This window comes from Fundulus heteroclitus, chromosome 14 (genome assembly GCF_011125445.2).
Source record: "Fundulus heteroclitus isolate FHET01 chromosome 14, MU-UCD_Fhet_4.1, whole genome shotgun sequence".
Classification (NCBI taxonomy): Eukaryota; Metazoa; Chordata; class Actinopteri; order Cyprinodontiformes; family Fundulidae; genus Fundulus; species Fundulus heteroclitus.
Window position 1 is genome coordinate 6,512,522 of NC_046374.1, and position 24,584 is coordinate 6,537,105.

The following is a 24,584-nucleotide window of genomic DNA, read 5'->3' on the forward strand; positions in this document are numbered from 1 at the left end:
CCAAAATCAACTTTTATTTCAGATAAACTGAGCCTATGTTACTGTGCAATCACTTACATTTTTTTTTGAGAAAAGTTAGTTCTGCAATATTTGTCTTCTAACTTCTTAGTGCTGTCTTCTTAGGGTTAAACAGTAGCTACTGCAGCTGAATTTTCCTATTGGTTCAGACGGTACATGTTTTCGTCACCATAGCCCTTCCGTGGCAAAACCACCAGATGTTGGCAAAACCACCAGATGTTGGCATAGTCACTCCATGTTTCAACAGGTCACTTTCTTTCGTCCTGACTGACGCAGCAACAACGCCCACCGCTCAGCTGTGTCTCTTGAAACCGCCCACTTTGGTGGTATTCTTCAAAATGTGTCTGGGGCGGGGTTTTGCCTTTACATTGGGGTGAGTTACACTTTAAGACTGCCTGAAAAGTCCTGAATCAAGACGTGTTAATCCCTGAGTAAAGTTTTTGTTTCATCAAGCTAATGTTCTGCTTTGCGTTTCAATTTTTTATTCTTTGATTTATTCTTCCACCTTCTTTTACCAAGATGGCTCATAAACAAGTTATTGTATCCTTCCTCCTCCTCTTCCTCCCGCTGCTGCTTCTCGTCCTTGTACCACGGACCCCACACCCCTCCATTGTACTGTGGGTTGGAGCGCAGGTCTTTGGTTGGGTAGCGTACCGGCACAGCGGTCTTGTTGTACTGCACAAGCCGCATCAGCATCTTCTTCACTATATGGGGGTAACGCTGTGACAAGTCTACTCGCTCGTAAGGATCTGCTGTGATGTTGAACAGCCAGACGGACTTGCCCCTGTCCCAGCGCACGCGTTCGTTATGGTGCCGAGTGGTTAGCCGTTGGTTGGAGAAAGTCTGTGGAGGTACCCAGTCACTGTAGCCTGGTACACCCGTCAGGAGCTTCCAGTGACCAACTCGGAGCGCAGCCTGGATGGCTGTGTTCCATAGACCGTATCCCGCTTTCCAAGAACCATTCTTGGCTTTGACGTAAATTGGGTCGATGTTATGTAAAATGTCTAGGCGAGGCGAAGAGCGACCTTCACTAATAGCCTCCCAAACATCATATCCATCCAGATTTAAATCTTCATCTAAGGTGCCCCCACCAAGGGTCACCAGGGTAGGAAACCAGTCAGTTATGTGGACCAAAGATCGGCATTTTGAGCCTTTCTTTACTAACAGGGGACTGTGTACAAAACCCACTCCTCTGATGCCTCCCTCCCAGTAGGTGGCTTTGCTCCCCCTCAAGGGCCAGTTACTTCCACCAGCTAATGGCTGGCCCCCATTGTCTGTGGAGTACACTATAACTGTGTTGTCATAATAACCAAAGCGTTTCAGGGCTTGAGTGAGGTTATGAATGGCTTCATCAAGGCAAGAAACCATGGCAGCATATTTACGCCGATGTGGGTTTGGAATTCCTTTGTAGCGCTCGAGATAGTGAGCAGGAACCTGGAGCGGGGAGTGAACCGCCTGGTAAGCTAGGTAAAGAAACAAGGGTTGCCTGTGAGGATTATGATTGGCCAAGATGCTGACAGCCTTTCGAGTGAACATCACAGTAGAGTACAAACCACGGTCCTGTTCCCAAGCAGCCTCCTCCCCTTCATACAGATCATAACCACACATGCCGGGGCCTTCACATTTGTAGTGACTGTAGTAATCACCGCTTCCAAGCAGGGATCCAAAGAAAGTGTCGAAACCACGCTGGGTGGGAAGGCAGCCACGTTTGTAAAAGCCAAGGTGCCACTTCCCCACCATGTGGGTGGAGTAGCCAGCTTCTTTGAGCTTCTGGGGAAGGGTGACATTTTCCAAGGGAAGGCAGTTGGGCTGGGTGGCTCGAATGATGGAATGTTGCAGACCTGTATGGATCTGATACCTTTGAAAAGATAGAAAAAAAGATAAAACCCATTAGAAGATGAACATGTAAGTACAATCTATTTTCTAATATTTACTCAAGCAGAAGGAGCAACAGATCCTGCCTGTGGGCTGATATTAACCTAAAATAAACGAGGCAGTCAGGTCTTTGCTTTTTCTGTCTTACAGTGCCTTGCAAAACTATACATACACCTCGAATGTTTTACTGTGCTAAATCACATAAAAAACAACTGTAAATATTCAACGGTGAACACAGAATGCATATATTTTCTGGTGCTAGCATTTCAAAACGTTTCCAGTACAAAACCGACTGGTTATTTAGTTTGATTTGCCAGTTAATAAAACAGTAAAACCTCTTGAAAGGTGTCAATGCCATTGCTTAGGATTTTGCGAACCGAATTCTGTCAACAATTTACGATAATAAAATATGTTTAAATCACTCTGGAGTTGTTTTGATAAGCAACCAAACTATTGTACGTGTTGTACTTGAAGGAACCATAGAAGCACACTTGGCAGGGATGGACAGGCCAATGTCTTCCAATGGACAGACTCCATCCCGACACAGTACCACTGTGCTAGAGATGCTCCTGTTGTATTAGTGGCTGGATGAATACTACAGCCAGCTGGATTTAGACTTTAGCCTTTTTTCCCCCAAACCAGTGATAACTAGATTCAGCTTCACCGTATTTTAGGCGACTAATTAAGTGTCTCTCAATTTTATTAAATGGAGTCAGTTCTTAAATTTCTTTGGAGAAACTTAGAATTCCACTATTTAGTTGCACACAAACATTCTGCATGTTTTCAGATTTAAAACAGTGCTGAGCTAAAGAGAAAGACGGGGGGAGTCTAATACAAAACATAGAGAGAGCAAGACAACAAACTAAGAACCTAATCCACAAAAGAATGAACTAAGATGGCAGCAGCCAGAAAACATAATCAACAGGCAAGAAACAGACATAAAGAAATCCAAACAAACACTTAAACACCTTAGGATCGTGGCAGTTATGCCAGTAAAAGTAGCATTGTGGCATTGTAGAGTGTAAGAAAATGACACAAGGTTTCTTAAAGCCTCAGTAGGTAGCATTAGTAAAATGTAGTTTTTACATATTTATTAAGGCTGTCACTATGTCCTGACAATAAAAGAGGAGACAGATAATCTGTGAAATAAATTAAGCTCCCCTGGCTCCTCCCTGTGGCTCTACTGTTATTAGCAAAAATAGATCGCTCCCGGTCAGAAACAACCAATCAGAGTCAGGGGACTCTCTTAGCAGTTTCAATCACACTCATGTACTAGCTGCTCACACCCCTCCCCCGGCCTGCGCGTACCGTTGTTAAAAACATAATTTCTCAAGTGACACCTGCTCGGAAAAGAAAGACAAGAAGATAAGTGAACAGAAAAAGACTGATGACGAAAAGCAAGCTGGAAGGTGTGCTTGTTCAAATTGTCAGGCTAAGTCCATGGTTTTCTCAGAACTCCCTACTGCAGCTTGAACCATTACTCACCAGTACAAATGTAAAAAGTGTGACATGTTTCATTCAAACCACCCGAGTCAGTACTTTGAAAAAAACAAATCAGTAAACAGTCTGTTGCCACCAGTCTGTCGGACTTACATTTGTACTTTGACTAGGCCATTCTAACCAATGAATCTGCTTTGATATGAACCATCCCATTGTAGTTTTGGTTGTATGTTTAGGGTGGTTGTCCTGCTGGAAGGTGAACCTCCACCTCCAGTCTCGGGTCTTCTGTAGCCTCTAATAGGTTTTCCTCCAGGATTGTCCTGGATTTAGTTTCATTCATCTTCCCATCAACTCTGACCAGCTTCCCTGTCCCTGCTGAATAAAAGGAGCTTTTTAAAACGTCTTTGTTGTGTCTCCTATGTGGTTTGTTCAGCTCTCCTATGGGAACGGTTTATAGCTTTCTTTTAACAAAGGGTTTCTTCTTACCAATGTCCCAAGAAGGTCAGATATTTGAGGCACACAAATATAGTTGTCAGTCTCTGATTTTGCCTGACCTGTGGATCTCTGCAGCTCCTCCAGAGTTACCATTGTTTTGCATAAAATCATAAAAATCTTAAAATAAATACAACAGATAAAAAACAAAGTAATAAATAAAGGTTAGGAATGTTGGATTAAATGACACAGTTTTACTGTTTATTAAAAGCCTTCCTGAATAAAAATGTAATAAATTTGTATTTAAATTTGCCCAGGTCAGCAATTGAGTGGAGATCCAGAGGAACCTGGTTCCAGAGTCTGGGTGCCGCTACTGAGAAAGCCTGATCATCCCAATGCTTAATTTTAGTTCTCGGGAACATTCAAGAGGAATGTTTCTTTATATTATGATCTTCTAAAAATGATTGTAGTTGGGTGAAAATATATATTTTTTTTTCTACACCCTTGAAAAGAAAGGGCCAAATGAGAAATATGTTAAACTAAGCTAAAACCAATGGACCCAAGTGAGTTTTTTTTTTTTTAGGAAAAAGCGTTACAACATGTAACAAATACAAATACAAGATGTGTTTCACAATTTTGCTCTAACAAAAAAAAGACACTGGTTCAAACAGCTGAAAAACAGCTGAACCAGCAGGGACAGCAGACTACTACATTAACAGGTGTACCAATAGCATGTCTAACACACAGCACCGTTTCAATGAAAAAGGAGAGATGTTTCTCATAAGTAGTGACTGAGGAATCTAGCAAAACAGATGTGGGTGGATTTATAACAGAGTTAATCGTATTAAATAACACCATAGCGCAATGATATGGGACAAACCTTTTTTTTTTTCTTTAACAGATCTCTGGTACTGAGCAAGACTGTTTCTCATAGGGAACAGAGGTATGTGTAGTCTGTTTGTGCTGCTGTTAACTGCAAAGCTATTTAACAGCAGCACAAACATCTACTAGCAGTTTTCCAGTACACCCAAAACTCAGATATGTCAGATTTCATTTTTTTTTTTTTTTTTTTCTTTTTTGTAGCTGGTCTCTGAATCAATAGCAAATTTTCACAAAATGTCTTTTAGAGTCATTTGGTCTAGTCTGTGTTTTAAATTGCAACCAACATTTCAGAACTATTAAAAAATCTTGTGAAAACTTTCCGGATATTCATCTTCTCTGTTCGTACTTTACTTCCATTTGCAATTAAATAAAACCAGTAAGCAAGATTATTAGTGATCTGACTATAAGGACACTCATCAGCTTTGTCATCATTTAGAAAGACAGGAACTCTGTAAACATCTTTTACTTCCTATGTTTGCTTTAAATGAAAGCAAGACAGCCTGGAGCCTCCTCATCCTTTCCCCCTCTTCTAAACCTCCTTCCCTTCATTCAGAGGTTTGTGGTGTGCACTCAAACCGTCATCGGGAGAAATAGATGAAGTTTAATTGTCAAAAAAGAAGTTTAGGTAAGAAGAAGATTTGACTGGTTAGGCTTAAGAAACCACTATTCCCCATGTAAAAGAAAAAAGTCGGCAAAGGTTTACATCAGCAAGTGTTGGTTAAAACGTTCCAGACAATAATTTAAAACCCAATCCTACAATTTGTAGAGGGAAAAAAAACTAAAAATCCTTCAGTCTACATCAGTGGAATCTGTTAAATTATTTTACTAGTACTATTGATTGATCTCATTATTATATCAATAAGAAAGTTTTAAATGCCCCAAACACAGAAGCAGTGCTGATTAAAACAAAGGCCAGGCTGGTAAAGACAGGCTGGAAACAATAACTGTTTGTGGTTTGTATGGCCAGACTTAGTTCCTTAGAAATACATTTGTGAACAACTAGTTGGGTAAACAGTACATATGTTAGTAGGTTCTTGGAAGATTTTAGGTCAGAGCATTTTAGAGGGCTAAATGTACGTCTTTGAAGATGGTACCAGGATTCAGCTCATTTGGGTGGAGAATGCTCCAATAACTTCCCACCCTCATTTGATTCACTTTCACAATGCATATTTGAAAGTGGACCAAACTGTGGCTGCAAGCAAAAAAAGTCTAATAGGTAAGGACTCTTCAGCCAAAGCGGAAGTGTCAGCGCTCGCCAGGATAAGTGCTGTCTAAATACTGCAGTCAATAAGGTAGTAAAAGGAGCCTGTATGCTTCCTATCTTAACTCCTTTAGCATATGAAGCTTGCGATGTCCCTTACGTCATAAGGAATCCCACAATCCTTTGCATAAGCACAACTCACCTCATGGAAATGAATGTGTCTGTAGAAAAGAAACCGCACACATTGTGGTTCTTTTTCAGAAGGCCGTATGCCTGGATTTGACTAGTATCATCCAAGTGTATTTTCCTCACTTAATGAGTTAAAGGGCGTTCCAAATTCGGCACAGCAGTCCGAAGCTCCTTTCCTCCCCATGATAGAGTTCTTACTGTTGACCCCTTGAAAGGTCAGGTAACAGGAGCTAGGAGTTAAATTAAAAGATTTCGGATGGAGCCTGTCTCTTTTACAAGGTGGAGTTGTAGATGCAGTTACAACAGCTGCTCGCTTGGGGATGTATCACAAGTATAAGCAAGCAGGTCACCTGTGAGATATCCAGCATGTTGCTCTGTACAAAGTGGCCATATCAAAAAAGATGGTGGAGCATGAGAGCTGGATCAGTTTACTGAGTTGCTCAGGCGAACCCCAATTCATAAAATCACCAAAGGTTTGCAACCTTTAATACCCATGCTACTGTGGTCACACAAACACTAACTGAGATGTTGCAATTACTTTAAAATTTCCCAGATTGGCAATTCACAACAAATGTCATCTCAATGCCCTGTGCAAAAGAAAAGGGAAAAAAAGGCAAACGTCAAGTAAAATCATCCAGACAGATTCCAATTCAATTACGCACATTCAAATTTAATCCTGGTTATCAAACAATGTAGTCAAGTCCAGTTCGTTATCTAAACTGGTAAAACATTTTATATCTAAGGAAACCCAGCTGATTGTACCAAATCTCTGACTTGTAGCATTTATTCCTCCTGGATCAGAATGTGGCATCGATTGCATCGAGTTAACTCAGAAGTAATGATACAGAGCATGCATGTAGCATGGTTGAAAGGAATACTCCCTTTAAATAGGAAGAAACCTCTAGCAGAATCTGCCATGACTGACTGGGAATTTCAGAAGAAAGAGCAAACACAAAAAAAAGAAACATGAACGCACTGATGCAGGAGTACTTTCTGTGTTAAAGAAAAAGTAAAGCATCAATGCCAGCAGTAGCTCCCTTTCTAGTTTCATCTAGGAGAGAAACAAAGTAAAGCAGATGAACTCTGAGCCACCACAGCCATATGCTCCCTTTCATCCTCAGTGTCTCATTGCTCTGTCTATAAGTTAACAGGGTTAACCACTGAAAAAAACAAGTGTATCATCCATGGAAAAAGAGGAAGTAGTTGGCAGCAGTGACTGAGTCAATGCCCCTCTCCAGAATTGTGTCACAATTAAACAGCCAGGCCAGATGTAGCAAAAAACAGAGGGAACATAAAGTTAAAAGTTAAAATAATAGCAAATAATGCAAAATTGGAGAGTAGTAGGAAAATGTAGCCAAGTGAGGGAACATGGTCATTATGTCCTCCAGCAGTTAAGCCTATGGCAGCATAACTACAGAGATAGTTCAGGATAACAAGCGAGTCCCATATTTTGACAGGGATCAGGCTTTGCTACTTTTGTCTGCACTAGAGCTCAGATGAGCCTTCACAGCCTTACAAACAGAATGGACAATCAGAGGACTCGATCACTGGCCCATATATTTTTTTTCTTTTCACATGTCCTGTTAGGGCATTTCAGGCATACCATACAAAGAAGCTGGCTGCTGACCTGCGCCAGGGCAGATATGCTCTACATAAAGAATATCTCAAGATAGAACTTAATGGTGTTAGTGACAAAAAGGATAGAAAGCTTAAAACTCATAGCTCCCAAGAGCAACAAAGAACAGGAAAGCTACTGCATCCCCAGGTGGGCAGCCACACGCCCTGAGCCAAGGTAGGTCATCAGTGATGCAGAGGAGCTGGGTGAGATGAAGGGCACTAAGCACCCCCAACCCTCCCACAGTTACTGGGACAAGAAGAAAAGACGATCAGCCTGTGCCCTCTGAGCCCAGCCCACTCCCCTTGAAGATTTTTGTTTCCCTGGTAATGTGAAATGTGTTAAACTGGCATGAAATGTAGATGTGTGTGTCTAAAGAGCAATAAAATTGGGTACCCTATAAACAGTGGACGGACGGAGGGACGGATGGATGGATGACAATGTTACCATCATTCTGTCTGGTGAAAAATAAAAACAATCTGATTCCCTGCTAGCATTTGTTAAGATTTAGAGGAGCAATGTACATTCCATTCAAAACAAAATAACTTTGACCAGCCTTATGGTCCATTCACACCAAACATGTTTTGAGCGTCAAAAGGACGCCCAACGCCTCAACTTGGACGCTTGTGCAGAGCATCAGCAAAGTGTGGACATACTGGTCTGACACATGTTGGGAGGACCTGCCCTGTTATTTTGCTCAAATGTGGAGAAATATTTACTGTGGTAAAAGTTTTGATAACTTATCTGAGATCCCAACTTTCTCACTAATCCTCCTCCAGGCAAGGTCCTTTAATGTCTCTGTAGTGATAGCTCAACTGATCCTAGATAATAGGACAGACAGGAACTGCAGCAATGAGTTTGTCCTCCATTGTTGACTTCCTGGCTTTTCACGGTCCTTTCTTCCCATTGGAAAATGTGTCACTACGTCACACAGAAGTGTCTTTATGATTGGTTGACACTCTGCGTCCAGTTGCAAAAGTTCAGATTTTCCAACTCTAGCGTCTGCAGCTTTGAACGCTCAATTGCTTGAAAACTCAAAACGGGCTCTCGACAGTTGAAATGCCCCGTAGGACCTCTCGATGCTCCTGGAGGAGTATCCACCAAAGACTTTGAAGGTATACCTGATGCCCCTGATTCTCAAAATGCATTCGGTGTGAACACACCATGAGATTTCTCGCTCTGCATTATCATACGTAAGAGTATCTAAAAAGTTCTGCACAATGATTTCTGTTTTAAACATATTTTACTTTATACGCTAACAATATTCTGTCAGGTACAGTAATACACATAAATTCAATTTATCACCACAGTATTTCGGGATCAGCTGCTGCTTTGCTGAATAAAAAGAATGTCATCGAGGTTTTATGACAGCAAAACGTCTGAATCATCTTGGAATCAACTTGGCAGAACTGGGCCACACAGAAACAGCTGGTTCCCAGGACTAGCTGTTCACAAGATAATAAACATCACTGTTCTAAACCTGATATCTCTATTCAGGCCCCTGTCTTTGAGGTTAAGTCATTGAGCTCATCATAAGTACCCACTGGCTCTGGAGGCGAGCAAAGAGGGAGTTTCATATGGCTATGGGAAATATGTCTTGTCAGTTGGTGGTCCAGGGGCAATTGTGAAACCCAACTACAGGCAGAACCAGTGGGGCACAGGGAGTGCATGGGGGTCCGTAATTAGGCATTGAAATGTTAATGGATGCATCAGTGAAGTGGATGGAAGTATGAGAAAGGAGATTGGTCTGGGACATTATTTGAAGCAAATATTTAAAAACGCTCTAATGAACCCTGAATAAATGTTTGTATGATGTTCCAAAAAGTATTCCAAAAACGTAACAACAAAGTGAGCTCATTAAATGTGAACACTTTTTTGGTTTGTCTATAAGATTTATAACCTGACAACAGCCAGCTGCATGTATCGCTCCGCCTAGCTCCACTCACATACATCTGGGACACCGCCATAGGCATTGCCTTTACTGAAGGCTGGGCCTTATCAAAACTCCTTGCATATGATTGGATAAGCCACTTGTCTGTCATCTTTATCGATGTGATATTTCAACCACTCACACCGAAGCTAACCCGTGACGCTGATGAGAGCGACGCAGGAAAAAACAAAACTTTATTTTTTATGTGTTTGCGGCTCTAGTGCAGGGTTTCCCGCAGCGCTATCTTGGCAAGGCGGCCGCGGAAAACGTGTCGTCCACCCCCCCCCCCCCCTGCTCCGCGAGCCGGTCCGCGGACAAAAAGTCAACCCCCCCCCCCCCCCCCTCCCCCCGCTCCGCGAGTCGGTCCACCTCGCATAAGCAAATTCATGCGGGAAACACTGTAGTGGCACGCGTTTTATTGACAGTGAGCTGACAGGAAGAGGGGGGAAGACAGGCGGCAAAGCACCGCGGGTCGGAGTCGATTCCGGGCCGACCACGTTGAGGACTAAAGGCCTCCTAATATGGTTCGCGCTAACCGCTAACCGGTCCGGGGCGCGTCCACGTACGCGCCCCGGAAAACAAAACTTGCCAAATCCGGTCGGGAGAAGGGCGAAAACATGGTTTCCACCAACAAAAGCCTTCAGAGTCGTTCTCTGATGTTCTTTTAATGAAACAATATTAGGTAGATTGGACAACACGGAAGAAATAGCAGCATCAATGCTAACGCTTGCTTCCTCGATGCGAGCCGCCATTGTTGTTGGAATCTCACGGTGGCTTCTCCACTACGTCACATCCATGAAACACCAGCCCTGCGTCCTGATTGGCCAGACCAAAAATTTGGTTGGGGAAATCACTTTCAATGAGCCGTGTCCCAGATGTATGTGAGTGGAGCTAGGCGGAGCGATACATGCAGCTGGCTGTTGTCAGGTTATAAGATTTATCCTCAGAAGCTAATTTTGGCATCCGATTCAACAGCTGTATAAAGAACTGTTTCTCTATCTGAAGAGCTGAATGGCAGGCTCTGAATCAGATCCTAACTTCATGTTCCCTAGCTCATTTTAGAGAGGGTTTTAGAAAATAGCCAGGCGGTTAGAAGTTGAATAGTACTTTCTGTCTATGCATGTGTTCTTCTACTTGCAGCTAAGTGAGAAATTTTACTAGTAAAGTGAGGAGTTTAACATAAAGTGAGGACCTATTTTGGGTCCTCACTTGTTTTTTGCACAAGCTGTTAAGTTAAGGACTAAGGTGTCAATTAGGTTCAAATTAGGATTAGGGTTAGGTATATACTGGTAAAGGTTAGGTTAAGTGCAAGGCCATAGAAAGGGTTGAAAATGAACAAAAGTCAATGGAAATGACGGCGTGGTCATCAGTGAACATTAAAAACAAGGATGTGTGTGTGTCTGCATTCTTTCTATTGCTTTGTTACTTTTATCAATTGAACAAAAATGTTAAACGAAAATGTTTTTTGATGTTTTGACATTTAAAATGTGTAATACCCGATAAATGAATTTATTGGACCATGCCATTATTGATAGTGGGAAACAGAGCTGGCGTAAATCCTGTTTAGTAGGAACATCTCCGTCTGTTTCACATTGACAGATGTTGATTCTTGGATGCAGGACTGCTCTTGTTGTTTGCTCAGATTCTGACTCTCTGGCACTTTGGCATCAGAATAGTTTGTAAGTGAATTCTGACTACAAACATTGTGCAATATCCAGCTGAACTGGATAGAAATCGCTGTGATTGATGCTGATGGCAGAAAACCTTTATTTGTAAGACATCAGTTTGTTAAAGTATAGTCCTGTATTGTTCAGGCCTGCTTCAACATTGTGGAAATAAAAAGAGCTCACCCGTGGTTCCAGTGGTATAGTTCACACCCTGCTTGAATGGAATATCTTCAGTCTTCTGAAACTGGCAGCATAGTTTGTTTATACTAGATTAAATTGGGTCTTGTGATTGGTTGTGAACAGTAAATGCTAGTGCAAATGTTTCTCTGCATATATGTATATTGCTGTGTAAAGTATGTATGTACACGTTTGCCTTTGTTACTCAGTATATACGTGTATGCCACCTTTGTATGTGGCTCATAATATATGTGGCTCATAATATATAACAGCTGTGATAATATTTTATTTTTCATGATATATGATAATGGCTTTGTTGCCTAGAAAGCAGTGTCTGTGCTATATTTCTTTTAGTATGCATGCTGTATTGGGAGCCTCAGGGATTTTATTGGTTGTGGGTTTTTTTTTAAATATATAATTTATACTAGCTGGCAGAGGGCCTAACAATGAAAGCCAACCTTTTGCTGCAATTGGGTCAATGCACTCTGCCCATGTTATAAAAAGCTAATTAAAATTAAAATAATGACTCTGACAACATTTTCCTTAAAATATATTATATAAAACCTAATGAAATCTATAAAAAAGGGGGACTTGTAAAAACCTGCTCACACTAAACTGAACGCAGTTTCCACAAGTTAAGTACCGAATGAAACTAGCTTCATTATTTTACCATAAATGTCCATTATCCTCAATCGCTCAATGAATTCACCCAGGTCATACCAGAACCTTTTTCCACTTCTGCTCTTTATACAACATGTTTATATTTGTCAAGCAGATTTACTTCATTTCCAAAGCAACTGGACTAAGAGCAATGAGGTTTGTAGCACACAAAGGGAGACTAAACCAATAATAATTGGGTTGTGCGTATATACATGTCCCAACTTCTACTTCTCCTGCAGGCTTTGTATACATACATGCATGCCACATACCTGAAGCTTACAGCCGTGTAATGGGGATGTCATTCTTACTGCAGCCTGCAATACCTCAACAAATCAGTCCTATAGGACCTGACCTTGGAAAATAACAAAAGGTTATGAATCACCTCCTATGTTGGTTCTCTTGTAACTATAAAGAAGGGGTTCCAAACTGCACATTGGGTTTTCATTACAAGTTTTGCCCAGCACAAAGGACCCGTCCAGGTAGACACGGGCATAATAGAAAATAAGATAAGTGGCCTGCTGTGAGCAGCAGAGAATATAAAGTCTAACAGCAGCAAGGAGAGTAAGAGATTCTTACTGCAGAATAAATGTGAATTCCAACAGTTTCACAGCAATAACACATTTAAATATCAATGTAAAACATAAAAGTATAAACTGCTATTTGCTATCCAAATAATAGAATTAATAGAATTTGTCTTTCTTGTAAGGGAAGCGAAGGTGCAGTATCCAGTTGTCATGGGTCAGTGGCCAATATTTACATCCAGGAGTAGAAAACGTTGCGGTAATCTCTGCTCTCAGACATCTTCCTTCCGTTGTTTAGGAGCTCCATACGTCCACCTGACTGTTCTATATGGCCTTTTTAGAACTAAACATGGCAGCCCAGGGGCTGTGCGTTGTTACATCATTTCTCCATCTTGCATTCCATGCACAGAGCAAGGCAGAGAAACAGACTGTGCCTTACCTCCGTGTCTTATGGTAAGCACTTCCGCTTTCCTTGCAGCTGTAATCATGCTAATCTCGCCGGTTTATTTTACACAAGCGCTGATCCTCAACACCAATGAATCACATCATTACCTTCAAATCACAGTGCGGCTGGTACATGCGCAAATGCCACACGTCAAGTGCAAGGGCCACTTCTCCAACTGCTACGGTTGTAGAGGTTCCTGAAGAGACCTGCTGGCCAGGCTTCTGTGTCACATCCTCCTCACATATGGGTGAAATAAGCAGCCAGCATTCAGCTGCTCTGCACTTCATCAAAGTCAGCCCTGGAGCAGCTTGTCTCTTCCTTTGGCAACTGCCGCCTTTATTTCCTTGCTATCTCCGAGGTCTTACTTCTTTGACATCCTTGTTGTTTTGCTTTATATTGAGCAGCTTCTTTATTCAAATGAACACATTACCTTCTGTTAAAACGTTACGTCCGAAACGATATCTGTCTGATCTTACATCACTTACAATGACTTCAAGTCAATGTTTTAAAACTTAGTTTAGATTAAGAATGAGCAGACAGAGCTGCTGTGGCTGAGGGGGGAAAAGAAACAAGCTTAAGCAAATGAACCAGCCAACTCTCCACTATGTTCTTTGAATCAAACCCAAACACAGATAATAGAATAGCTTTTTTTTGGTATTTTATTACGCTCCTTTCACAAAGCCTGCATTTAAATACACTGCCCGGCCAAAAAACAAAAGTCGCCACCTGGGTTTAACTAAGCTTTCAGAGCGTTCACAAGGGTTAACTCACTGGCATCCATCAAGCAGAGAAAACATCTAAGGAGATTGCAGAAACAACCAAAATTACATTAAGCAATGCCCAACGCATTATTAAAAACTGGTAGGATAGTGGGGAGCCATCGTCTTTGGGGGAAAAATGTGCCTGCATAAAAAAATTCTGAATGATCATGATCGAGCATCACTTAAACGTTTGGAAGAAAAACAACAGTAGAACTCTGTAATATGTTTAACAGTGAAAGTAAGAGCATTTCCACATGCACAATGCTAAGAGAACTCAAGGGATTGGGATTGAACAGCTGTGTAGCGTTAAGAAAACCACTAATCAGTGAGGCTAACTGGAAAAAAGGCTTCAGTTTGCCAGGAAGCATAAAGATTGGACTATGGAGCAATGGAAGAAGGTCATTTGGTCTGATGGGTCCAGAATCATCCTGTTCCATAGTGATGGACACATCAGGAAAGACAGGACAGGGGAAGTGATGCTCCCATCATGCCTAGTGCCTACTGTACAACCCTGTGGGGGCCATGCTATGATCTGGGGTTGCTGCAGTTGGTCAGGTCTAGGTTCAGCAACAGTATGAGCTCAAAGAATGAGGTCAGCTGACTACCTGAATTTACTGAATGACCAGGTTATTCCATCAATGGATTCTTTCTTCCCTGGTGGCACGGCATGTTCCAAGATGACAATGCCAGGATTCTTTGGGTTTTAATTGTGAAAGAGTTGTTCAGGGAGTGTGAGACATAATCTTCACACATGGATTGACCACCACAGAGTCCAGACCTTAAACCCACTGAGAATCTTTGGGATGTGCTGGAGGCAGGCAGACTCTACCATTATCAATGCAGGATCTTGGTGAAAAATGAATGCAACACTGGGTGGAAATAGATCTTGTGGCATTGCAGAAGCTTTTTGAAACAATGTCATCGTGAACGCGTGCCACAATCAAAGCTAAAGGTGGTCCAACGAGATATTAGTGTGTTACTTTTTTGGGGGCCACAACTTCTTTTTGGCCAGGCAGTATACATGTGGAGTCCTGCAAGCATGTTCTTGAACAACCAAGCATTATTGGTTGTTCTTGACAGAGTTAAGTTATTTGTTAATGTCCAAACCCAGTAATAAAAAGTTATTACATTTTGGAACCTTTGTTCCATTACGGGTGTCGCTATTTGAAGAACTAGAGAGTTGGGGATTTACTCCAGCCTTCCTGACAAGTAGTGTGTTAGGCATCAAAAAGGGGAACGATATAAAATACCCTGGGATCAGACCAGCTGACACCCTGGCCTGGACTTGAGACAAGATAATCTTAGATGCCTTAGATATTTTTTATACTCTGTAGTACAGCAAATCATGAAATAATTTAAACAGCCCTGAGACACCTGACAGGTTAACATACACAGCTACTCAGCTGCTTTTCTTAAGTAGTGTCAGTCTCGCTGCCTGGTTTTGAGTAGTAAGGCATAACATAAACTGACAATGTTCTGCAGCATATGACCATGAAATTAATTAATAAATCAAATTAATCAATTTATTAATTAATCTATTAATGAATTATCAATGTTATATGAATAATGATAAAATAATTACTAATAATACAAATAATAAATAACTATTTCTAATTCATTAAATTGAATCATTTGTGGCCTTCCATATCCTACATGCTGGGTGAACCATATGGTTGACGTTTTAGGCTGCTGCCAGCGTGACATGACATTACATCATTACATCCAAAATCTTCTTTTAGCATCGTAGTTTATAGGCATGTAGAGCCTCCAGCTACAAGTAGAGATGGGGAAATATGCAGCCAGAGTCTGTTAATAAAGTGTCCATTTGGAGAGTCGTTCAGTAATCATTATTATGAAGATAAAGCTAATATGAAGAGTTAGTGAGCCATTGTGCACCCATAATCCATTGTCAATGGCTAATAACCGAGCTCATCTTTTATCAGTAAAACATGAACAGAACCTGCAGTCTGTAGCTCTCATACTGGCTTCCTTCACACTTCATTACTTGAGATAAAAACTGTTACTAAGACTCGAGTTTCTAACTATGAGTCCAAGTTAAGTCTCAAAAGTCTAAATGCCACAAGCCTAACTTCAGTCTGAAGTGTTTTTCCTAATGCAACTTAAAGGTGCATAGCCACCTTATTTTACTTTTTCATTTATTTAAACATCAGTAGCTCACTCTGGTTGCGTAGAAAGTTTATCACATCCTGCTGCTGTATTAGTTATTATTTTTGTGTTTTATGTTTTGTTTTTGCTGAATTTGTTAGTAAATAAAGCAGTTTTTGTTTATTTACAATATTAACAGAAGTACGTACTGCGCATGCGCTGAAGAGGCTTAAAACAAGGAAGCGGCTAACAGCTATTAGCATCTCCCAGCTAAACAATGACAAAAGATCCAAGATCCAGAGAAAGAAAGAAAAAAAAGATTCCAATAGGGAAAAGAGTGGAATGTCACTGGGAATACAGTATGACCGTTGGTGTTCACTGAAGCAGACGCTAAACCTGCCGAGGCTCAGATGTGACCGCAGAGTTATTTGATGTGAGTAAATGTTCTGATATATGACTGTTAAAGTGTTTGTAGATTGGTTTATTTAATTAATAATGGTGGGTATTTGATCACGGCGAGCTGCAGCTTTACTGTGAGGAATTCCAGAGGGTCAGGCTCGGTCTGGCATTATTTACAATTGATTTATAGATCAAGCGAACCAGCATTATGATAGTTCTGCCATACTGTCACTAGATGTCGCCACGTCTCTTTATATTTGTTAATCGCGCCCAAGAGCAAATTACTATCAACATGGAGGCTTGTTATATATAACCTTATTTTATCATGATAAACTATTTTGGTCTTTTTTATAAGCATATTACGTGGCTATATACCTTTAAGAATGACTGAAGTCTGAGCCTTAAACTTAAATCCTTCTAATGGTAACACGTTCTTTCCCATGCAAAGTCACATGGTGATAGCAACATGTTAGTTCTTTGACAAAAAGTACTGTTGGGTTTCAATATCACCTTATCTTCTTACATCATGAGTTAGTAGTACTACTAATACAGCAACACTGTAAGCATACCACCATGGGCCAACCAAAGATACTACAGATTACATTTAGCTTTGAATTCAATGTTTTTTGACAATGTACATCACACAGCAGGAAGTCCACCAGCTGGATCTGTCTGGACAAGCCTGAAGCATTCTGTCACTCCAGAAGTGTGTGGAAAGGGAGCATTCAGAAAGAAATATTGGTCTCACAATATCATAGACACATTCTTCAGACATAGTTCACATTCTTCACCTTATCTGCATTGGAAAGGGATGGTGAAGGTGGTGGTGGTGGTGGTGGTGGGGGGGGGGGGGGGGGGTAGGGTTGTACCACACAACTTTGGACCTGAACTCTGGCTTTAAGTCTCTGACCTAATCTGTTCAACTTAATGAAAAACAGGCAGGTAAAATATTTTGTACCATGTGCTTTCGGTGGGCAGATACAAACAGAGCCTTGCAAAAGCCTTCATACCTCTTGAGCTGCCTGGCAAGCACAAAGTACAATGTCATTTAAAAAGGTATTGCAAAATTAGAAGGTGAGATGACGATTCTACATGCTTTTCAAAAAGATTCACAAATCTGAAGTGTGACTCTTAAATATAATCAGCTTTCTTTACTCTGAGATCCCTAAATAAAATCCAATGTAAAAAAAAAATGCCCTCAGTCACCTAATGATTAAATAGAGTCCAGCTGTGTGTAATTAAATCTGAGTCTAACTCCAGCTGTTCTGTTTCTGGGATCAGAGGATTGTTAAAGAGCAGTAGAATCAGCATCAGGGATTCTGATATGAGCCATTGACCACCCATAATCCTTTGCCACAGGCTAATGACCACGCTCATCTTTTATCAGTAAATCATTTAAAGAACCTGCAGTCTATAGCTCCCATACTGGCTTCCTTTCACACTTCATTACATGATATAAAAACTGTTGCTAAGACTCGAGTCGTTAACTGCCAGTGCAAGTCAAGTCTCAAAAGTCTTTATGCTACAAGTCTAAGTTGAGTCTGAAGTCTTTTATTTACACGGCTTAATGACAGGTCATCATCGGACCAACTTCCAACTGGGAGAAAACCTGTTGGAGGCTGCAAAACACTTTAAAACTGGGTGAAGGTTCGCCTTCCAGTAGGACAATGACCCAAAACATACAGCCAGAGATATAATAGGATGATTTAGATCAAAGCATGAGTATATAGATGTTCAAAGTTAGTTAATACATATCCCAAAAGACCTGCGGCAGTACACTTTTCTGATATTTATCTGTTAAACAATTTGTAAACCATCTGACAATTTCCTCCCACATCATAATTAGCCAATACTCTGTGTCAGTTTAGCACATAAACATCCAAATGAAAATACACTGAAGATTGTGGTTGGAATGCGACAGATTTGAAAGCAATTCATGGGGGCTTGAGTGCTTTTACAAGGAACTATAGCATGAAATCTGTTCCCAAGGTCATGTTACTGGAGAGTTAATGAGCTTTTCTATAGTAGCATATTGCAGCTGCTCTACATAACTCCCTGTACAGCCTAGTCAAACTACTGTCTTTGTGTCTGAATACTTAGCAGTCCACGTCTCTAAGGAATTTAAATCTCTGCTTTCCCATATTTTGAGATTGGACTTTATTTACTAGGTGAAATTACACTGTTCTAGGGATGGTCTCATACAGATCCAAGTATCAAAAACGAGCAGTTTATTTGTTCCAATAGATGTACCAGAGTCAGTAAGTGTTTTACATTCAATAAGCTGTGATATGCCTGGCCCTGCAGCTTGTGTACTGTTAGTACCTAACAGCAAAGCCAGTTAAATTATTAGCAGTCCAAATTAGGGGTGGGCGATATGGACTTTAGATTTTATCACAATATATCATGGTACTATTGTGATAATGATAAAAAACGTATGATAAAAGACTATTTACAGCTTCTTGCAGCTTTTTAGGTAACTGTGTGGCTTGAACTTGTATAGTGCTTTATCAGGTCCGACGACCCCAAAGCGCTTCACACTGCAGTTTAGTCATTCACCCATTCACACCCTGATGGTGGTGAGCTATGTTAGTAGCCACAGCTGCCCTGGGGCAGGCTGACATAAGCGGGCCGGCCATACAGCGGCGCTACTGGGCTCTCTGACCACTGCCAGCAGGCAATTCAGGTGTAATGCCTTGCCAATGACTGAGACGGTCGGAGCAAGGGATCGAACCGGCAACCCGGCAGTTACAGGACAAACTCAAATATAAATACTGTCCTTTAAAAACATTTTTAATATTGGAGCATATTAAAACAAGAGGAGCCACAACAAGTATGAAACACAAGTCATATTACTATAATATCAGATCATTCAAGGCCTGCGTTGACAACTGCCTCGTGTTGTTGGTTAACTAGCGGCTGAGACAAATTGGACCACTGCTGGCTGACAACCAGGAGGAGAGAGGGAAAACATATAAGGAGGCAGAAAGAAATGAATGTAGAGGTTAAGAGTATAGTCTTTAAATGTAAAGACAATGACAAGTAAAGGCTGAGAGCTGGCAGACATGATGAAGAGAAAGAAAGGTATACATTCTGTTTTTACCGCGTACCAGCAAGGAGCCCTGGGGGCGTTTTAAAACAGTTCTACCATGTTACAGAGAGAGAGGACAGCAGCTGAACGGGCTCAGAGGAGACAGCAGGGGATAATCTCCGGTATTATGTGTTGGCAAAGCGGCTTTTTTCTCCGAATTCCTATCAGGGTGGAAGTTTTGTTCCAGTTTGCAGCTACTTTGATCCAACTAAAGTGGAAAAGAAATGTCTCTTCTGATGCAATCTTTAACTAAACCCATTTTTGTGTCACAATGTTATCTCACCCTTGAATTTGGTATTTATGTTTGTGAAGTTCTAACCACTTTAGCCATGTGGAAAATGAGACCATGAACAGCGGAGAACAAAGATCTCCTGCAAACAGACAAATGCACAAACCCATAGCTAGTACTCACTCCACATGCAGTTTTATGCAGTTTCAACAGCGTAAAATTATTCAGACCAATACGAGGCACTTTCATTTTGAGTTCAGTCCTTAGTCTAATATTTGCCTTGACAAGCCTCTGCAGTCAGCCAGGCAGATTTAAACAACTTCACGGCCTGGGTTTGGGTTTCCATCCAGCTGGCAGAGGCAGCTGACTTGCTACGGTTGAGATTGGAGTCTTAATTCACACTTAACCCTGCTCCTGCTATTGTGACACCTTCTTATTCTGAGCGCAAATCTGCAAACAGCATTGACTATACGCCTGTAGTTCTTACAGTTATTCTAGTCTTATAGTTCCCTTACAGTGGCTGCAGAAAGTCTGCATATCTGCATCAACTTTTTTCTCATTAAGTTTCCAGATGCTGGCCAAGTACCTGTGGTGACCAGGAAGCCTCCCAAGGTTTTTCTAGGAGAGAAGCACTTAGTGGAACTAGATGGGGGTCACAGGAAAAGCCTTTTGAATGTTTACTCCAGAACCAGGCCGCAACTGTTGTTTCTGGGATGATGCACATAATAAAACAGGCTTGTTTTACAGCTTCCAGCTGCCCACTAAAAAGCTTTACAGATAGGAGGGAGACACAGCTGGGACCCAACATGGAGGCACTTAAGAGTTACTTTACCCCTCATGAGGTTGACTAAGAAACGTGGATCATCTGAGTTTATCTCCGTACTTCTGACTCTACTTGTCACTTAAATTTTGGATTAAAAAGTCACTTTTGTGCAGAGTCTTTGGTTTGGCACATTGGCAGCAGTTAAGCAATGTCTGAACACACTGTATCTGTACTGTAAACTGTAGGTTCACATTTCACATAGAGCTCCACAACACCATGTCATGCAGCAAAAAGAAAAAAAAAAAGCCATCTCAACCTACCAATGGTTTATTTTTTTAAAGAGCACTGTGACTCTCAGTCCCAGACACTTTATTAAAAAAGCTTGTAAAGGGATAATATAACTATTAGAAAAGTTGATCATAGGATAATGATGACCCAGATTTAGCATAACCAGTGTTCACTCATCCAGGAGTTGAGCTCAGAGATGTTTAGTGCCTACTAGGATGGATCGTTGCAGCTCGTTCTCTAAACGATCATTGCTGATTTCTTTCCATCTTGGCATCAGACGCCTGTATGGTCCAATCTGGCAAACCACCAGAACTCCAACTTGTGAGCGGCTGGTCACCAGTGTTTATCAACTGCATTTGATTAGCAGCATCTGGCTGCTATTTTCTCTCTTAAATCACATCGAAACATTTTTCTAGAGGGGTTTTTCCTCTCTCTTCTTTTTTATCTGGCAACTTTTCAGGAAATGTAGATGTGAACAGGTTTTAAAACATTTCCTTTGGTGAAATAAAGGTACCTAACGATTGCAGCGTTTACTCCATCAGGACTTTTGTATATTTAAGGTTTGATGTAAATAAATGTAAAACCTGGGAATGAGCGCATCATTTCATTATGTTCAGATAACACTACAACAGAATGTGCCTGATTGGCTTTATGACAATTAAAGCAAATTTAAATACAAGTACTGGTACCACCTTACAATAAGGCTGCTCTTATAGATGGCTCATAAATTGTTTATAGATATATGTATATCCTTCATAACTCCTTCATAAGTGTTTAATATGTATTATTTAAGGGTGAGAAAGAGACCAAACTGACTAGTTTGTGCCTTCAAGGTGGTAACTAAGTCTGAATTGTTTCATATATGCATCTATCTATCTATCTATCTATCTATCTATCTATCTATCTATCTATCTATCTATCTATCTATCTATCTATCTATCTATCTATCTATCTATCTCTCTCTCTCTTTCTTCTTTCTCTCTCTCTCTCTCTCTCTCTCTCTCTCTCTCTCTCTCTCTCTCTCTCTCTCTCTATATATATATATATATATATATATATATATATATATATATATATATATATATATATATATATATATATATACACACACACAGTTAAACAGATCAGGCTCTCTATTTGGCAAGAATCTGGTTCTTATGCCTAGTTAATGCATAATATTCACCAATAATTGGGTTATAACGTGTTTACAGATGAATTAATAACCTGTCTAGAAACGATTTATTAGCCATATATAAGGAGAGACTTATTGCAAAGTGGGTAAAGTGGTACAGTATCTAATCTGCCAAGCAATGAGTTCCCCAGCCCTCTTATATTCCTTACTAGAAACTGTTTAGAACTGGGAAGTTTTGAGTCTGGCTCAGATTAAATGGTCTGCTTTCCTCAATAAGATTAACAGCATCAGCATATTGACACGTCTTGTGAAACCAAGACGTCATTATTGATTCAGGTCATTTCAGTTCATATGGCATTAAGTCAAATCAAGCAAAAAAAAAAAAAAAGATGAAGGAATGATTGAAAGTCAACTAATTTAAAACAAATCTGCTCAATCTAATTAGGAATGAATGTATAGTTCAGCGTGTTTAACACAGCAGCTAGGATAAGGTGATGATGGGAGCCTTAGCTCCAGGACCTGTCATCATGTGGGTTCTGTACCTGCCGGTCATCAGCTGGCTCCGGGACGGGCTGCAGAGCGGCTGAACGTAGTAGTTCTCCAGCTTGACTCCCTGCGCCGCCAGCCAGTCAATGTTCGGGGTTTTGATCTCGGAGCCGTGGTAACCGACATCCCGGAAGCCCTGGTCATCCACCAGGACGAAGACGATATGCGGCTGGGAGACGGGCTGCTCGAACTCATCCCCCCTGTTGTGAACACTCCACGCCGGAGAGACGATGAGGCTGAGGAGGAGAGGCACCGGCGGCCACCGGAGGAACATGCTTCAGCCCGACTCGGATCCGCGGAGGTGACCAGCTTTGCGCATGTTCAGGGGGGGAGAGACCGCAGCTGCGCTCGGAGCTCGGGTTCGGAATGCGCTCGGTCGCTTGCTCGGACACAAGTTCGTCATTCAATCAGCGGGTTCGGTCAGCTGTCAAAAAGCGGCAGCATGCGGCGCGGCGAATGGTCATGGTGGGACGGCCAGAGGCTGCAGTCACTGTCAGGCGCGCCGCTCCGTCCCGTCCCGTCCCGTCCCGCAGAGCTGCTGGCCAGCTCGCTGCGGCTCGGTCCAAACGCGGGGCTATGTTCTGCAGAAGGAAGCAGGTCCAAGTCAGCCTTCCTCACTCAGTCCAAACGCCTCACTGCCATGACGCGGTCACCCACCTTCTCATTTCTCGCTCTGCTCCGCCGCGTCCACAGCTAAAAGCAGCTGCAGAGCACCGACACCACAACTGCAGGGACAGAGGAAGGCTGTCTGCGCTGAGCAGGGTATGGCAAGTAGTTGTTATATTTATTCTCCACCGCTTCTTCTGCACGTTTGCACAGTTTCTGCATCAGTTTTACTTTTTGGCATAAAGACGCGTTTCGGTTGTTTCGACTGCAGGAACTTTTTCTATGAACTGGGATAGTTCTCGGGGCCCGTTATTACCTTCCTGCATTTCCACAGCATGTCACAGGGTAAAATAAAGTGACTCCTGAATAACGCCATGAAAGCCAAGTAGTTAATTTACCCAAAACATTTTAATTGGTTCAGCATTATAATGAAGTTAAATGTCTTCTATAAAATAGTCTACAATTTACGGCTGGGCCTTTATCTTATCCTTTTATTGTTATTGTGAAAATGCTTTTATTAAGATAAGAATTTTGGGTTTTATCTTGACAATGATCAATTTCATTTAGTAATGTCAAAAAAAAAAAAAAAAACTGCCATTATTGTTAGGATTGCCATTTTAGCTAAATGTGTTTTTAAGGACAATATTTATATGTATGGGGCTAAAGTTGCCTTGAGGTCACAACCACCACAAAAGTTACCTAAAAAGACTGCAAGAAGCTGGTAATAAGATTTTATAATCACTTTTATCATTATCACGATAGTACCACAATATATTGTGATTAGATATAAAGTCCACATCGCCAACCCCTACAACTCTTGTTAATTTTAACTGACCTTGATCTTGAATTATAAATGTGTGTATGTATCCCACTGTCAGGAAAAAGTTATGTGTAGTTTACTTCTATTCAGTTTAAAAACTTTATTAATCCCATATTCCCAAAGGGAAATTAAATGTTGCTGTATCTGAGTTTCTTACGACAGTAGAGGAGGCGATGTTAGTGGACAGTAGGATCTCCTGTAGGGTCAGGATTACAGTCTCATCTAGAGGATCCTGCGGGTTGTCTGTAATTTTCTCCATTTTACGAAGAATCCTTTTTTGTACAATCGTCTCCAGATGTTCTAGAAGAGACGGGAACACGTTGGTTGTGCTTGAGCTTTTCTCTGACGACAGCACAATTTGAAAAGAGGTTGTAGAGTATAAGGGTTTACAAACGTCCCAGTCTACGTTGCCGTGTAAACAGGAAAAAAATCTCTTATAAGGAATTCCTGGCTCATGTGGAGTATGGCAGAAATCAATGAATATCAATATACAGTACACAGGAAATAATATTTCTGAAATAATGTTTCTGAAATAATATTTCTGGAAAATAATATTTCTGGAAAATTAAGGATTTCCAGAAATGTTAGCCAGCTGAAAAGTATGAGCATGTACAGAACTCAATACTTAGTTGGGGCTCCTTTTCCCTGGATTACTGCAGCAATGCAGCATGGCATGGAGCTGATCAGTCTGTGGCTCTGCTCAGGTGTTATGAGAACCCAGATTGTTCTTGTTGTGGCCTTCAGCTCTTCTCCATTGTTAGGTCTGCCGTTTCACATCTTCCTCTTCACAATAA

The 24,584-nt window shown here is 41.2% G+C and overlaps 1 protein-coding gene across 1 annotated transcript; it reads right to left on the reverse strand.

The window, feature by feature from the left end:
- Positions 1-225: 225 nt before the first annotated feature.
- arsj (arylsulfatase family, member J) lies at positions 226-23,249 on the reverse strand. Its single transcript, XM_021315827.2, has 3 exons — positions 23,022-23,249; positions 22,361-22,945; positions 226-1,876 (listed from the first exon to the last, which is right to left on the reverse strand). The coding sequence occupies exons 2-3, from the start codon at positions 22,636-22,638 to the stop codon at positions 472-474; spliced, it is 1,683 nt and encodes a 560-aa protein (XP_021171502.2). The 5' UTR covers positions 22,639-22,945; positions 23,022-23,249; the 3' UTR covers positions 226-471.
- Positions 23,250-24,584: the final 1,335 nt, after the last annotated feature.

Excerpts from the sequence above, each read along its gene's own strand:
- arsj (XM_021315827.2), bottom strand. The coding sequence starts at position 22,638 with ATGTTCCTCCGGTGGCCGCCGGTGCCTCTCCTCCTCAGCCTCATCGTC. Across the intron at positions 1,877-22,360 it reads AGCCAGCTGATGACCGGCAG|GTATCAGATCCATACAGGTC; the intron begins GTACAGAACCCA and ends ATCTTTTCAAAG.